Source organism: Tetrao urogallus, assembly GCF_951394365.1.
Source record: "Tetrao urogallus genome assembly, chromosome: 2".
NCBI classification, from domain to species: domain Eukaryota; kingdom Metazoa; phylum Chordata; class Aves; order Galliformes; family Phasianidae; genus Tetrao; species Tetrao urogallus.
The window spans coordinates 98,957,758-98,972,628 of record NC_136814.1 but is presented as its reverse complement, the minus strand read 5'-3'; the positions used below and the strand labels follow the sequence as shown (position 1 = coordinate 98,972,628).

Sequence of the window (14,871 nt, the reverse complement as noted above, 5' to 3'; positions counted from 1 at the left end):
TGTCAGTATCAGATAAATGTATATAATGTGCTTTTTTAATGATAGAGCCCACAGCCTCGTGTGTTTAAAATCTAGAAGATTTTGTGAATCATGTTCAGATGTGTTCTTTTTGAGTGCCACACTGTTCTCACCTCTATGATTTCCAGCATTTCCACCCTTGTAATCTTCCCATCACCATCCAGGTCGTACATGTTGAAGGCCCAGTTTAGCTTCTGCTCAAAGCTGCCTCTGGAGGTGATGGACAGTGCACAGATGAACTCTCTGAAGTCGATGGTCCCATCTCCATTTTTATCAAAGGTTCGGAAGGCGTGCTGGGCAAACTTGGAAGCATCTCCATACGGAAAGAACTGCAAAATAAAATAATAAAATGGTTTCCAGCTTTCAGCCTTGCAAGTTCAACCCAGCGGTCCAAACTCAGTGCCGCCATTAGAGGTACGGTATCTGAAAGTGGAGCTGCCTCTGGCAACGGTCCCATTTGCTCCACGTTGCAGTTCATCTCACTGCCTGTGTTCTTCGGGGGAAGCAGCTCCCAGGTTGTAATGAGCTGGGGCTGCTGAACCCTGTTTCATGCAGTAAACTGCACTGAAAGATGCAGCTTGTGATAGTGCAGTGCTAAGGAGGTGGTGCTCTCAGCACCACAGCCAGACTTGTGAGCCAGACTCACTCTCATCTGATCTACGCTGCGTTAGAAGCTATTTCAAATCAGATACCTGATGCCCAAGCATTTACATTTACAGCTGTTATTATTTACTGCCTTATTCTCTGACTATGAAATACAGCAAGCAAGCTGAATTTTAATAGTATTTCATTCGGCTTGGCAATAACAGCTCTTAGAAGGCTGCAACCAAGTACATGTGTGGGATCCTTGTGAAAATTTGTTTCATAAAATAGTCCTCACTGTGAAAAATCAAAGCCACGTTCTCTTTTGCTGGTAACCTAATACAAGTAGGTAAGGTGAAAACTGAGATTTGGTTAAAGGATATGGGGCTGCTCATCTTTAATAGCTGCTGTTAGTGATCACCGTAACCGAAAAGTGTTTCAAATGACCGTCACATGTGGGATTTCAGCTGTTCTTTGTGTTTTGAACTTCATGTTATCACAGAAGAGGCATCAGCAATGCTCATCTCCTTCCCCCGTCCTTTCAGGAATGCAGTCTGGAGGCACAACCAGAGAGATGGGAACACTGTACCTTTTCCAGTGGCATTTTGTTAAGGTCAGCATTTGCTGCTAAACCAGCTGTTTTCCCATTTGGATTGGTATGGTCAGCATCCAGTCACTGGCTCTTGGCTGCTTCTCCCATCACTGAAATGCAGTGCCAGAACCAAAGAACTGGGCTGCAGTGAAGAAGGTCACCTCTGAAAATGGCTGAGAAGTGGCATTAGGAGGGGTTGGTGGCTGGAGGTGCTGATGGCAATTTCTAAATAGTCATGGGGAAACATCTGAAACATCTCACCCCATTAAAGGAGCATCAGCAAGAAGTGTCTCTCATGCCAGTCATACAACATTGATGGCATGTAACAGAGAAAACCATCCTCCTAATTTTTTCATCACAAACAGGGCAGTGAATTTTCTCAGTTGAGAAAGGCCACTGCCTTTCAGGCACTTACAGCCTTATAAGGGAACAAATGGGATTGATGCCTTTTTTAAAATTATTTTCTCTGTATACTCCCTCTAGGGAGCAAATGCAGTAAAAGGTCCTTTGGGGACTGATGACACTTCTCCAGTCTGTACCTGCTGATCTGTATTATTTTTAGCTCAGAACAACTAAAAAACATTGTCAAAACTTGTTTAAAAACAGCCTTGTAGGCTTCCATGTTAAACTGGTCTTAGCCAAGTGGAAATGGGAGACACAATTCTGGAAGACAAGCACCCATTTTTGGCAGATGGAATACACATAGTTTAGGCTGCCTCATGTGGTACCACTGAATGTCTCAAAAACAAGCAAAGGAATGTAATGGGGATTGTCAGAGGCCTACAATGGCTGGGAAGGTCAGTGGGTTCCTCAGCAGCCTTGGAAGCCCCATGCCCAGGAGATGAATTTACACGATAGGGCAAGCAGTCCCTTTCTGCTGCTGCAGTGGTGCTACTGAAAAGTGTACCCCCTCTTTGCACACTGTATCCTGTTTACTCTTTTCACCCAAAACCAAGGCCAGCCGTGTCTGCCTGGGCTTTCTGCAGCACTCAGTTCTATGAGTGACCAAACACTGGTTGTTCGTTTCTTCTTGTCTAGTCCCATCTCTTTCCTGGCCTGGTGATTTTCCAAACGAGTTAGGTAACACACAGGTGTGGGACAAAATTGTTATCCATACAGACAACTACTAATTAGGAAATGAAACGGGAAAAGACAAATCTCTTATTTTGCTACTAAATTTTGGAGAAGAAAAATGTCTTGAAGGTTCACTGTTCTGGAAAGCTTCTGGACATCCTTCTTGTACCTGGGAGGGTTTCAGAAAGACCACAATACCTAGGACACAGGGTTTGGATTTTGAAATGTGCTCCTGCGTGGGAGCTCCTGTGTTTTGGCTGAACACATACTTTCAGCACTTGTCCACAAAACAGGCTTTCCAAAACAACGCCAGCAGTGGGATGATGTAATGTCCTTACCCTGCTGAAAACTCTCTGTCTAGATGTGAAACCCTCACATGCACTTCCCTTCTTGCCTGAGACAAACTGAACTTGGGGGAAAATGCCAGCTGCGGATCATTGGAGATCAGGGAGCTCTGAGTTCCCAAATGGGAACAGCTTGCACGAAGCAGTATTACAAGTTCTCTAATAATCTCTTCTCACTGGGGACAGGTGACAGGACGAGGGGAAATGGCCTGAAATTGCACCGGGGTAAGTTTAGGTTGGATGTCAGGAAAAACTTCTTTACAGAAAGGGTTGTTAAGGACTGGAAGAGGGTCCCCAGGGAAGTGGTTGAGTCACCATCCCTGGATGTGTTTAAGAACTGTTTGGATGTGGTGCTCAGGGACGTGATTTAGCAGATTGTTATGGTAGTACAGTTAGGTTGTGGTTGGACTTGATGATCTGTAAGGTCTCTTCCAACCTGAGTGATTCTATGATTCTAGAGGGATCAGAAAGTACACAACTTTTTTCCTAATCAAATCAGTGCCTGAGCATCTTTTTAAGGAGGCAGAAGATTTGGATTCTAAGATTTCCTCCAGTAAGTAAGTTAAAATCGACTTGGTCTCAGGGAATTTTTACAATTCTCCTTTAATCCCGTCTGTATCATAATGCCAAACACAATACCTACAATTAGCAGTAATCTAATTACCCCAGTGGGGGTTGAATAGTGCCTATGATAACACAAATTTGAAACCATTTCTTTATTTCTAGTTCTGTCAACGGTTTTCCCTAAGTTACCATTCTTTGAAATGAATGAAATATTTAATGAACTGAACAATCCAAATGGTGTTACTGAAGACCAGACTCCCCAAGGACGTTTAGATAACCAAGGCAAAGCCCAAAAAGATAATCCAGGCAAGGACGAGTGCAGAGCCATCATCTCCATAGCCATATCTTCCACCAGTCTAAGCTATCCACATGTTTGGTCTATAGATTTCCAAGGTTTTTCCTCACACATCTCATTTGAGCAGACTTTGGACACCCTGTTCCAGAGGCAATTACCAACACCCTGCTACATCAACATCCTTCTGTGGCACTATCCCCAAGTGCCCTTTAAATGAAAAGCATTCAGACAAACTCAGATAACCACTCAACATTTGAGTCTCAGAGCTTTCCCAGGCAGAGCTTTGCTATACAGATGCAACAAGGAAGAAGAACCGCAGAAATTTGACTCCATGAAAGCAGAAGTAATTTTGGAAGTTATGCATGTTTCCATTCACAATTTGATCAAATGTTAAGTGATCTGGATCACAGAAACACAGATGCTCCTGCCCTGTTCTCTGCTCTCAGCCACAGAGCAGCAGACCTCGGCACAGAGGAACACATACACACTGGACCACATGCCTTGGAATGGGCTGGGCTGTTTTCTTCATATTTCACTCACTGGAAATCGAGTATTGGATATAATAATTCAATTTTGTTACTGAAACTCCTAGAGATGGAACTGGATCACGTCCCCACACTGTGCTACTGCTGCAATGCTGTAACATGACTGAGAATACGAGAAACAAATTCAAACATGATATTTAGTACCTCTTCTCCATCCTATCCCCTGCTCCTCCTCGCCTTGTATCATCGCTCCATTAGGCAGAGAAATCCTAAGGGAGGCCTAAAAGCTCTCTCAGTGGCCACCCTCAGCTACAGCGCAGATCTCTGTGGGGGAGAAGCAGCACTGCTTTGATTCAGCCCTGCACAATCCAAAGCAAGTGCTGCACCAGTGGGTCCCATGGGGGATCCACCACAGGTAAAGCCAGAGGAAAACTGGCTGGCTGATTTGGCTCTGTGGGTTAATGATGCAAGTGAGAACTGCAGGGAAGAGCAGCAGAGTTTCGTGGAGAACAAAAATATCTTTTCCTAGCTATTTTTACTTTGCCAATAAAGCTGGAAAGAGTAAACATGGCACTCTAATAAACTCGTTCACCATTTGTGAATTGTGTTCCTTCTGCCTTCCAACATGCAAATAGATGAATAAAAATGGTGCATCAGAATCTGTGGCTTTTTAAATTCAAGTTGTCATTCAAGTTATTCAAGTGTTATTCATGGACACTAGCAGAATCCAAGAAACAGTGACATTTACCTTGTCCGTACGTACTTCTACTGATGGAACAGGCAATGAAGCCACTACATAATCCTATTTTTCTCTTGTGTTAATGTAGCTGCATTGCTTTAGAAGTCAGATTCATGTTTGTTTTCCTGTTGCTGTTGCCTTTACATAGAGCAAAATATGACCCAATTATTTTTTCTACCCTCTTCTCCCATTCTGCCTTCCAGGAGTTATTAATTCCCTCTGGCTTGTCATAGACATACCAAAGCATTTCTCATCCAAAGCACGTGAATCCCTGCTATGTAATCAGGACAGAGCCACTTTTCTGTCTCAACTAGTGTTTTTATTGTGCTTTATGGATGCAAAAGCTCCAGGGCTGTCACAATCAGGATCTGAGCATGCAGTACAACCTGGTAACACAGGTCTGCATGGGTTCAATTAGCCACATTCCTTCCGAGGCCTATATTTAAGCTATTTTCTCAAGTCATCCAAAAATATGAGTCTGACTGTATTCTGCTGAGTATCATGGCACAGAATTACAGTAGATCAATACACATGCATCTGGGCTTCAGCTGAAAGATATGAACTTGAATCTTTCAGCACTGCCACAACTCATTGCTGCAAAGCAGGAATCAGCAAGTTGACTTCTACAGCAAGGAAAATAGAAAAAAATAGAGATAAAACATCAGTTCCAGAGAGGGCAATCTATGGAAACATGAGAAATGGATCTCAGCAAAGGACACGAGAAGAATGAAATACTGTTAAAATTAAGGAAAGGCTGAGAAAAACTGGACAGCTGAGCTGCAGCACTGAATGTCGGTGATGGATAATCCCAAAGAACACCAAATATCAGAGCCCAAATGACTTTGCAGGTCTCAGTTCTCCTTGTGTACTGCCATGACACATCCCCTGCTCAGACACATGTGGTGAGGATCAGCACAACAGAAGACTGTGACCACTTGATCTACAGTTCTGATGGGAGCATAGAGCTAGCAAGCACTGGGGAGAACTAACCAATAGTAGACCAATCATCTCATGGCTCTGTACTAATTATGTTTCTGCTTGGTAGCTGTAATACTTTGAACACGTGTGCTTCCATAGGCATATGGGGAGGCTTATAAGCAGCTGTCAGTTATTCACACAGGAAGAAATAGAAGAGCCAAGGAATACCACTTCTCCCCTTCAGTGGGAAAAGAGTTGCACAGGGTGAAGTAGAATCAGAGCAGAGTCTGTATCTTGCTCAGGCTTCCACAAACAGGGACTAGCTTGTACATTATTAGTAAGACCTAGGTCACACTGCCTCTGCAGCCATTGAAGAAATGGACAATTTGAAGCATGCAGAGAATAAATATTTGATAATTCAGGAGCAAATGCGGATCATCAGTACTGGTTCCTTGCAGTTGTCTGTGATACAGGCCAGGCTCAGAGGGCAGAAAACAAGCACAAAACAAAGCCTATGAAAAAGCAAAGACCCACAGTAAAAAAGCAGAGCCAGCATATGCCAAGTGCTGCAGGAAGATGAATGGGAAGTTAGACACTTCCCCTTCTGAAACACATATATGGCAGGGTCTGACTCTACAACTGAAAAATAATCTCTGTATTCACAACTGTGGGGGAATTAGTCACTGACTAGCAGGAACTGAATCGATTTTCAATCCCAGCTTTTCTCTGATTAGATTTGGACAATGAGGAACTTAACTGAACTGTGGTAGTGCTATAGGTCAATACGCTAGCACATCAGTTATTACTCGGTGCTAAAGGAAAAAATCTTCAGAGAGAACTGTGTCAAAACAATTAGTACTGCTGGTCCATAGCAGGGGGAGTAGGGCTGATTAAATGTTATTTCTCCCTTAACTGAGCAACAACGCTGGAACACTTTAAGTTTGGCACAGTCTTCCAGTACGCCAAGGTCAGTGATAGCACAGGGCTACGACAATGTCAGGATCCTGCTGCGCTGCAGCTAGGCACCAGGCTAATTACAACATCCTTTTTCTTGACATTATGTTATATCTCTTTAGGAATCTGGGAACATACCAGATGGAGAATATACTGATCTGGGACATTTCTTTTTATTTTGTTTCCCTCAAAGATCATCTGACTCCTTTTCATTTCTGCAAAAATGCTTTATCTTCCCAGTGAGTTTTGGCTCCAAAGGTTCAGAGTATTGATTGCTATGCCTGCTGGGCCACGAAGCCCTTAGCACAGATTTCCCAAAAGAACAGGGCTATGGAAGCATCAGTAAGTGCTATTTCCAGCCAGAAAGGGATTTGAATCACGAGTCACTATAGTCTGAGATATCCATCTTATGAATATACAGATGGAGCCGCAGAAAAGATTCTTCTGCCTGAAATATCTCACACACCTTATGTAATACAGCCTCATAAAATTTTTAAAACATTATGGAGTTGTTATAGTGAAGTGCTGCCGAAAGGGAACTACAGAAAGAGAAGGAAAATGACTGTAGATGAGAATGTCAGAGAACTAAGGATTTGAACATCAAGGGGGGCTCAGGTTGTGTAACAGGAAAAGGTTCTTCACCAGAGGGTGCTGGCTATGGAACAGGCTGCTCAGGGCTCACGGCCCCAGGTGCTGGAGTTCAAGAAGTGTCTGGGCAATGCTCTCAGTCGTGTGGTCTGATTTTTGGGTGGTCCTGCATGGAGCCAGGAGTTGGACTCAACAGTCCTTACGGGTCCCTTCTAACTCAGGATATTCTATGATTCCGTAAGATCTCAGTGAGTGCTGAACTACCAATCTTTTTTCTTAATACTGAGAACAAAACCTGTCAATTCAAGAGGTACAAACAAACTGACTTAGCTTCTAGAGAGAACTAGCAACTCCTTCACAACCACAGCTCACTCCAATGAGCTGGGAACTGGTGGACTCACATTTCTTTTCCTGCTCATCCAGCCTTTGGGAGAAGGGCAGTCCATAAACCTTTCAGTCCAAGGAAGAAAACTACAACATGAAGTCCAGAGAGACCAAAGGAGTGGAGAAAGATGAAAGCTATATGATACCACAAGCACTTTGCAAGAACTTGCTCTGCTGAAAAAAAGCAGTAAGTATTCAAGGATAGAAAATGGAAAGAGCTGACTGCCCGCAAAACCAGCATGCCCTGATGCTCATTGCTGGGCTAAGAAAGGGAACCCCAGCCTGCACCCCCAGACACACACCTGGAAGACAGCTGGGTCTCAACAGGAACATATATAAAGATTAAATAACTGGATCATCGCTGCAGTCTCCAAGCCAGTCATCGTGGAGCCATGTGCACGTAACCCTTATCTTCATCCCTCTGTGCCTAACCAATTCTGGGGGATGGAGTGGACATGGTTATTTTTTGTTTCATATCACAAACTGCAAACCTTTTACAATTCCTAAGGGCTATGCTGAGTTAATGACAGAGTACTTGAGAACCAACATGGGTAAATCCTGACATCTCTTTGCTTGGAGACCATATATCTGTCCCTAAGCTCAGACAAACTGGTAACTGATCAGAGTTGGTCAAAAGATGTACTGCAGAATAAAGTTTCAATGCAGAACAAAAGGGAAAAAGGTTGAGGAAATGGAGAAGACCCCTAGGGTAGGCAGAGAAGGATGGTTGCAATTTTTTGTAGAACACATAGAAGGTAGGTGACAATGATTTGGTATCATCTTCCTTTTGTTCCCTTCTGCCTGTAGGCACATCTTATTGACTTTCATTTTCAGTACTGAATTTGAAAGCAATCCAACAAGTTACAGAGGAACTGTATGAAAATGAAGTTTCTAATCATTTGAAATTGGAAATAGGCTCACATTTCTAAGTTATGCAAGGCCTACCTCAAAGCTTTTATTTTGCAATGAGGCTATGAGCAGACAGGTTTTCAGGCTTCCTTCTGAAAATTTTGTAGACTTGCATCAGATATTCATCCATCTGCAACCTTTCCAATTATTTACTTACGGAGAATAATAAAAGAATACTCAATACAGTGGGATTTTAAGATTCTAGCTTCTCTGCATAATTTTTTCTTCCATATTTTCTTCCATACCTAGGCTTTCTCTTAAAGTATGAACCTTTTAAATGGTCAATGCCAAGACTTGCAAGCCCAGCAGTATGTAAGTACTATGGAATAACAGCATTCTGATGGAAAAGATCAGACATATGTATGAAAGAAAGAGATGTAAAACCACCCACGTGTGCCAAATGGATGTCTGCCTTCATATGGAGACTCCACCTCCCTGGATAGGCTGCAATTACTGTCTGTGCTCACAAAGCAATGAATATCAGCAATACTCAGTGCTAAAATTTTTCTGAAGATTTCTCCTTTTTAGGTTATTGGTCAGCTAAAGCAGATAGTATCATCCTGCAGAACAGAGCTTTCCCCTACTTTCAACCCTCTTATTCCAAAAAACTCTTGGGGAATGCAGGCTTCTACAAAATTAATTTAAATTAATAAGATGTTTGGTGGGGGAAAGGTGAGAAGTAGGCATCTCTTGCATCTGCCTGCTGGAATAATGCAGTGAAATTCCTGAATAACTTCAATTCTTTAGCACATGGAACCTTTGAAAAGCAGCTGAAGGTCCTTTTTGCCATCAGAAGGCCACCGCCATGCATGTCCTGCTCTGAAGGAAAAAGCAACAATGGGGAGAGCAGCCTCTTCTGTCAGAGATGTCAGAGCCAGTTATGAGTTTACCCAGCACTTGGTTCCTTTAAGATCTTACAGTTCATATACTCACTCTGTATGTGACTTACTAGTAGAATGCAATAAGACCTGCCAAAATCGGCCATACAAAAGCATAGCATAAAGTAAATTCTGAATAGTGCAGAGAAAAAGTGACTTTTAAATTTAAAATGATCTTTATCTAAAAAGGCGAAGAAAACTCTATTAAAAAAAAATGCATCATTATGCATTTTTAAAGAACTCTGCTACTGGTGCTCATTTTTAATCACCAAAGTCTCCCATTTCATGCACTATCTGACATGATCATGACTAAAGTTTCAATAACAAAATTATGAGTCAGCTGAAAAGGATACAATAAAGGTAGATAAGCACTATGCTTTTCTAACATTGATTCCTTGCTGCTTTCTTTTTCACACAAGCTTAGTGTAGTGCCATCTTCTCCTTTGGATTACATTACACTCTCTGCACCAGACAAACTGAAGGTATCCATACCACTTACACTCTGCACAAAATGCACAAATGTACAGCTGATGCCTTCACTGTTGTGCTGAATGCAATCCTGGTTCCAAATCAGTTCCATTTGAATTTTTCCCCTCAGCAACAAAAAACCTCTAAAACCTCAAAATCCAACTAAGTCCACCTGTAAGAAGCAAAATCAAAGTCTATTTATACACAGTGAAGAATAAATGGAGGGATGCATCAAAATCAGTGTTCTCCATTAATAAACATTACCTCAAAAATACACTCAAAATGTACAGTGATGCCATCTGAACTGCCCAGCAGTATAATTATGATAACTAGCTCACCCTAAGGAGGAACTATTGCTTTTCCACATTGAGTGATGAATATGAGTAATGGATTTGAATTTTCCCCTAAGTAAGTATTCTGTTAAACGTTAAATAAATCAGTTTGTAGGCTCTCATGAATAAACAATAACAGCTACTCAGTCCTTAGCAAGCAGGCAGTACAATAACAAGAATAGTAGATTAAAAAGTGTTCAGTATAGGAGTGAGAATTCAGAGGAAGATAAGTCATACCTGCCTTTGGATAAGTTAGCTCTCTTATCTTACGAGAGCAGCAGATCACAGAATCATAGAATTATTAAAGCTGGAAAAGACCACTAAGATCATCCAGCCCAACCACCAACCCATCACCACCATGCCCACTGAACCATGTCCCTCAGTGCCACATCTACCCTCATCTGGAACACCTCCGGGGAAAATCTCATCACCTTTAATATTTTTGTATCTTAGAGTCGATAATGATGCACAAAAAGCCCTACACACATTAATAGTAGAACAGTAAACTGTGTAATCATGAACAAACTCTACACTACCAACGGTTTTCCAGAAGGATGCTGGTTTATACTTGCCAGGAAGGATCCTTCCAGGACTGTTCCTGGTGATGCCAATTGCAAAAATGTACTTTGTAGGTTTGCTGCTGGGAGATACATCCCAGTTCCTGACATTTCCAAGTTCATTCACACCTCCTCTATGACCTGGCTGCATATAATGGTCTCTAGAGATTAATTATTTATAGAGGAACACTAACGTAGTATATTTCACACATATTTGATAGAGTCACATTTCATGTCAGATGCAATCAAGGATGAAAAATAATGAGCCAAATCTCGTAAAATGTTAAATGTTCAAACAAAGGCAACAACAAAAATTACAACAAAAGAAGATTAGAATGAACCAAGAAAGCATCATCTTGATTGGCTGCTATTTACACAGAATTAACAGGTAGGCATATTCATGCTCAAGCATGAGCACTTCTCTTTGTCCTCTATTGCATTCCTTTCTCAACACACTCCTGGCTTAAAGGGTCTTTTTGATGGCCAAAGGATTTTCAAGCCTCAAAACATTATAAATCATCTGCTAGAGGCATTCGATGAACAACCACTCTGTTAAGGCAGCTGTCTGTAGAATGCATCTCCACGTGGCATCTGATTTAAAACGTATGACAGAGTTGGCATTTAGTATGTTTTAGTGTTCATGCTCTCATAAAAATAGGGCAAAGGCCCCCTTCTCATAGCATGAGATTTTTATGGAGAGGTGACAGCATTTTTATAACTAAGCTTGCAACCAGATTTCCTTGTAAAGGAATCTCAGAATTCTTTACTCGGCGACAGCTACATACCTAGGAGTGATAATACTACCCAGGCAAAGGCCTTCAACAAACCAGCCAGGGAATTCAGCCTCTGAGGAAGTAACAAGTATTTGCTGAACAAAAAACAATGAATATATATATACATACATATATATAGTCCCTGCTGAACAATAGGAGAGAAGAAATTTGAAATGTGCCTCAGACAGGGCATATCTCAATAAAAAAAAATAGCCTACTGGAGCTTATAGACTCCAGGGCTTCTTACTGCTGCCAAAATACAGTCTGGATAGACCCAAGTCTTCCAGGCTCAAAAAGAAAACTATCTGCATTCTACCTAAATAGAGTTCTGCTGGTAGAGAAAAGTCTCAAACTTAAGCATTTCCACCTGCTGCCAAGGGATCTAAGCATCAATAGTTCTTCCATCCCCACCCTCCATCCTAAATAATGATTGGGTCTGGCTTCTCCTATTGACCAGATTTCTGATTGTGGACAGTCCTGGTGTCTAATTGGAATGACAGCATCACCTGTGCTACCTCTATTCTGGCAGCACTGTTTATTGAAATGAAATGTTTTTGTGAGCCAGTGTAGTTAAACAGTCTGCCACGTGTAGTTTAGCAGTCAGTCTGACAAACACCGATGCAGAGTTCATTGCTTCACTCTTCTTTATCAGTGGCAAGAGATGCTGTGTCGTGCTGGGTGACACGTCCCACGACAGATACACAACAGCAGGCATGACATGCATCCCATTCTGCTGAGCACATTGTGACTTCTTCCATTATGAAGAATTGCATGATATCCCAAATACATGACTAGCCTAGGAAAGAACAACATTTTAATTCTCATCTGAAATATGAAGTGTTGTTCTCCCTCTCCTGTCTTTAACTGATGACATACCTATAACCTTTCTGGATCTACTAATGAAAAATTTATGATTTTTTCCCAGTAAAATTCATAAATATCTGCAACAAACCATTCTAACCACTGATGCAAAATGACACTGAGAGACAGCAGTAGTGTGGTACTGAAGCCTGAACGCGATGTAAATTTGAGGTCACAAGATCATGTGTTTGAGACCTGTCACAAAGCTGAAATATAACCTAAGCTGTCACAGAGATGCAGTGGCAGTATTGTTTAGCATGCTGATGAAGTTCCCAAAATCCAGAGTGACTGCAGAGCCAAGGGAAAGAAGCTGGGCTTTTTTTCTCTAACCCCGAGCACACTAATAAGAGAGATTTGGTGCTGTTGTCCTATAAGCGCACTCCCCGAGATGTCAGTCTGAAGCAACAACTGACCTACACTGTATTTATAAAGCATGGCATAACACATTGACTTCTGATGGCTGTGTTTTCACAAGAGGGCCACATACAGTTTCTAGCCACAGCAACCTGTGTTGTGCTTCTCCTTTGACAGGTATGAAGATCCCATTGCCTCCAGAGAGGTAACAATCTGTAGATATAGCTAACTATACTGATTCATGAGCTGTGTGGTTAATAACAGGCTTTCAGTTTTAAAAAGAGCTGCTTTCACACCTACAGAGATCTGAGTGATCCCAAAGGGATTTGCTAGCATCAGCCTAACCCCACAACCAACCCACATGGGTGGACACCAGAGTACCAGCAAAGCAAGACCATAGAAGGTACAAACTGACAAGATTATACATAAACAAGCCACCTACCAACTGTCACTTTTTATACCTTGCCTATCACTTCATTATTTGTTGGGTCCATTTGTATGGGACTTTTGACTGGGGAGCACCTCACATTTGAAGACTGAGTCCCCATTGAAGCACAGCAAGATGTAGATGTACAGGGCACACTGAAGGCTAAGTCAGAATCAACCTATACATGTACAACGTGTCCAGTGCTGACACCAAAAGTCCAAAGCTTGATGGAAATTATACAGTATGTTCACATTAGGAGGTGAAAATTTAACTGCTGCTTATACTGAGAGGTGTGAAAGGACATAACTCCCCAGGAGGATTCCCAAATCCAAACACAACTATGAGAACCTTTTTTTTTTTTTCTTCAATTTTGGGTATTTGCAAGAATTAGCATGGCTGAATCCTCCACAGCTCTCGAGCCAGTAAGCAGTGCAGTACTGAAGTACTGAGAGGGAAAGTCAATTTCTGGCTCTCTGAAAAGCCCAGGAATTACAGTTTCCATGTAAAGCAGGTGAGATCTTGGTTTCTAAATACCTTGGATCACAAATCAGATCTTCTTCCAAATTCTCCATGGAAAGGTTGGAATTTGTTTTTAGGCAACAGGAACAACAGCCAAAGCCAACCGATGAGCCAAGGTGAGTCTTTTATGTCTGAGTTAAGTTTCCAAGCAAGTCCTGACTGTTTCCTTCAAGTTAGTCACCCTCTTTGGAATACTGCAACACTCATTTTTACAGTGCATTTTTAAGGTCAGGCTTACAGGTTTACTGAAAGACTGTCCACAGCTGTGGCGAATATGAAGCTCAATGTCTGATAAAACCCAGGTAGGATCCAAATGAGCTTTGGGGAGCTGGAGAGCTCTGGGGCACAGCAAGACATTTGAAAGTAGATCCCCCACTCTTGCAGAGAGATCCTGTAGGCCTGTCCTCCTCCCTCCACCTGGAGAGTGGATCCCAAAAGGCAGGGACTGCTCTACCTCCAGATTCCCCTTCCACTAACATCTCTTTTCAGTTTAACTTGAAAAGATAAAAGCAATTTAATCTTTCTTGCCTTCTACTTGAAGGTTTTGTTCTAAATGTATTTTGACAGCAGAAATAAAGACAAAGTTTTAATAGAACTAACTGAACCACAGACTGAATTATGTATTTCCATTTCAGGACAGAATCTCACTCCTAATAACATCATTCTCCTTCCAAAAGCATGCATGACAGAATTCAAAACATTTCTCTGTTCTATAATGGTGTTTTATATCTGCCAGTAGCTAGGCAGCACACACAGCAAAATGATTTCTCCCCCACACGTGTGCATGTCATGTGTCTCTCTTGCTTTGTCCAGGAGTTGGGGTGGGACCATCCAAATTGCTGAACCAGTCTGACTGGAAAATGTGTGCGATAGCGGATTAAAATGCAGACTGAACTCTGGCAGCATCCCTGCATTGGAGCCCTGCCTAGAACCTTCATTTCTTCATATTCTGTGTTCTCTGGAAGCATAGAGCAGCTGCAGCTTTTCTGTAGGACCACCACTTCAACAATCTTCCCCCAAAAAGGAAGCACACACCAAATGTCTAAGCTCGGGACATGGTAATTTTCCAACACCTGATCTTATTTGCTTCCCATCTCACAGAAATGAGTGAAATCAGCTTACTAAACTGGAGTTAAATCCCAAATACATGCCTTCCTCACAGAAGCTTCATTCTTAATCAAACACCCACTGAAGGCAACAAGTGTTACGCATTTTATTTTGTGACTACATGGAAGGCGATTGAAAGAATTTACATC

At 41.9% G+C, this 14,871-nt stretch overlaps 1 protein-coding gene across 2 annotated transcripts in view; it reads right to left on the bottom strand.

The window, feature by feature from the left end:
* Positions 1-14,871, bottom strand: part of VSNL1 (visinin like 1) — a gene marked incomplete at both ends in the record, with an annotated part of 40,325 nt that overhangs the window by 1,009 nt on the left and 24,445 nt on the right. Inside the window, one exon of one of the 2 annotated variants that reach the window (XM_079550898.1) lies at positions 132-347. The exons of the other annotated variant lie outside the window; for it this stretch is intronic. Coding sequence (XP_079407024.1) covers positions 132-347 — 216 coding nt within the window. The remainder of the gene's footprint in view (positions 1-131; positions 348-14,871) is intronic. 2 annotated transcript variants of the gene reach the window in all.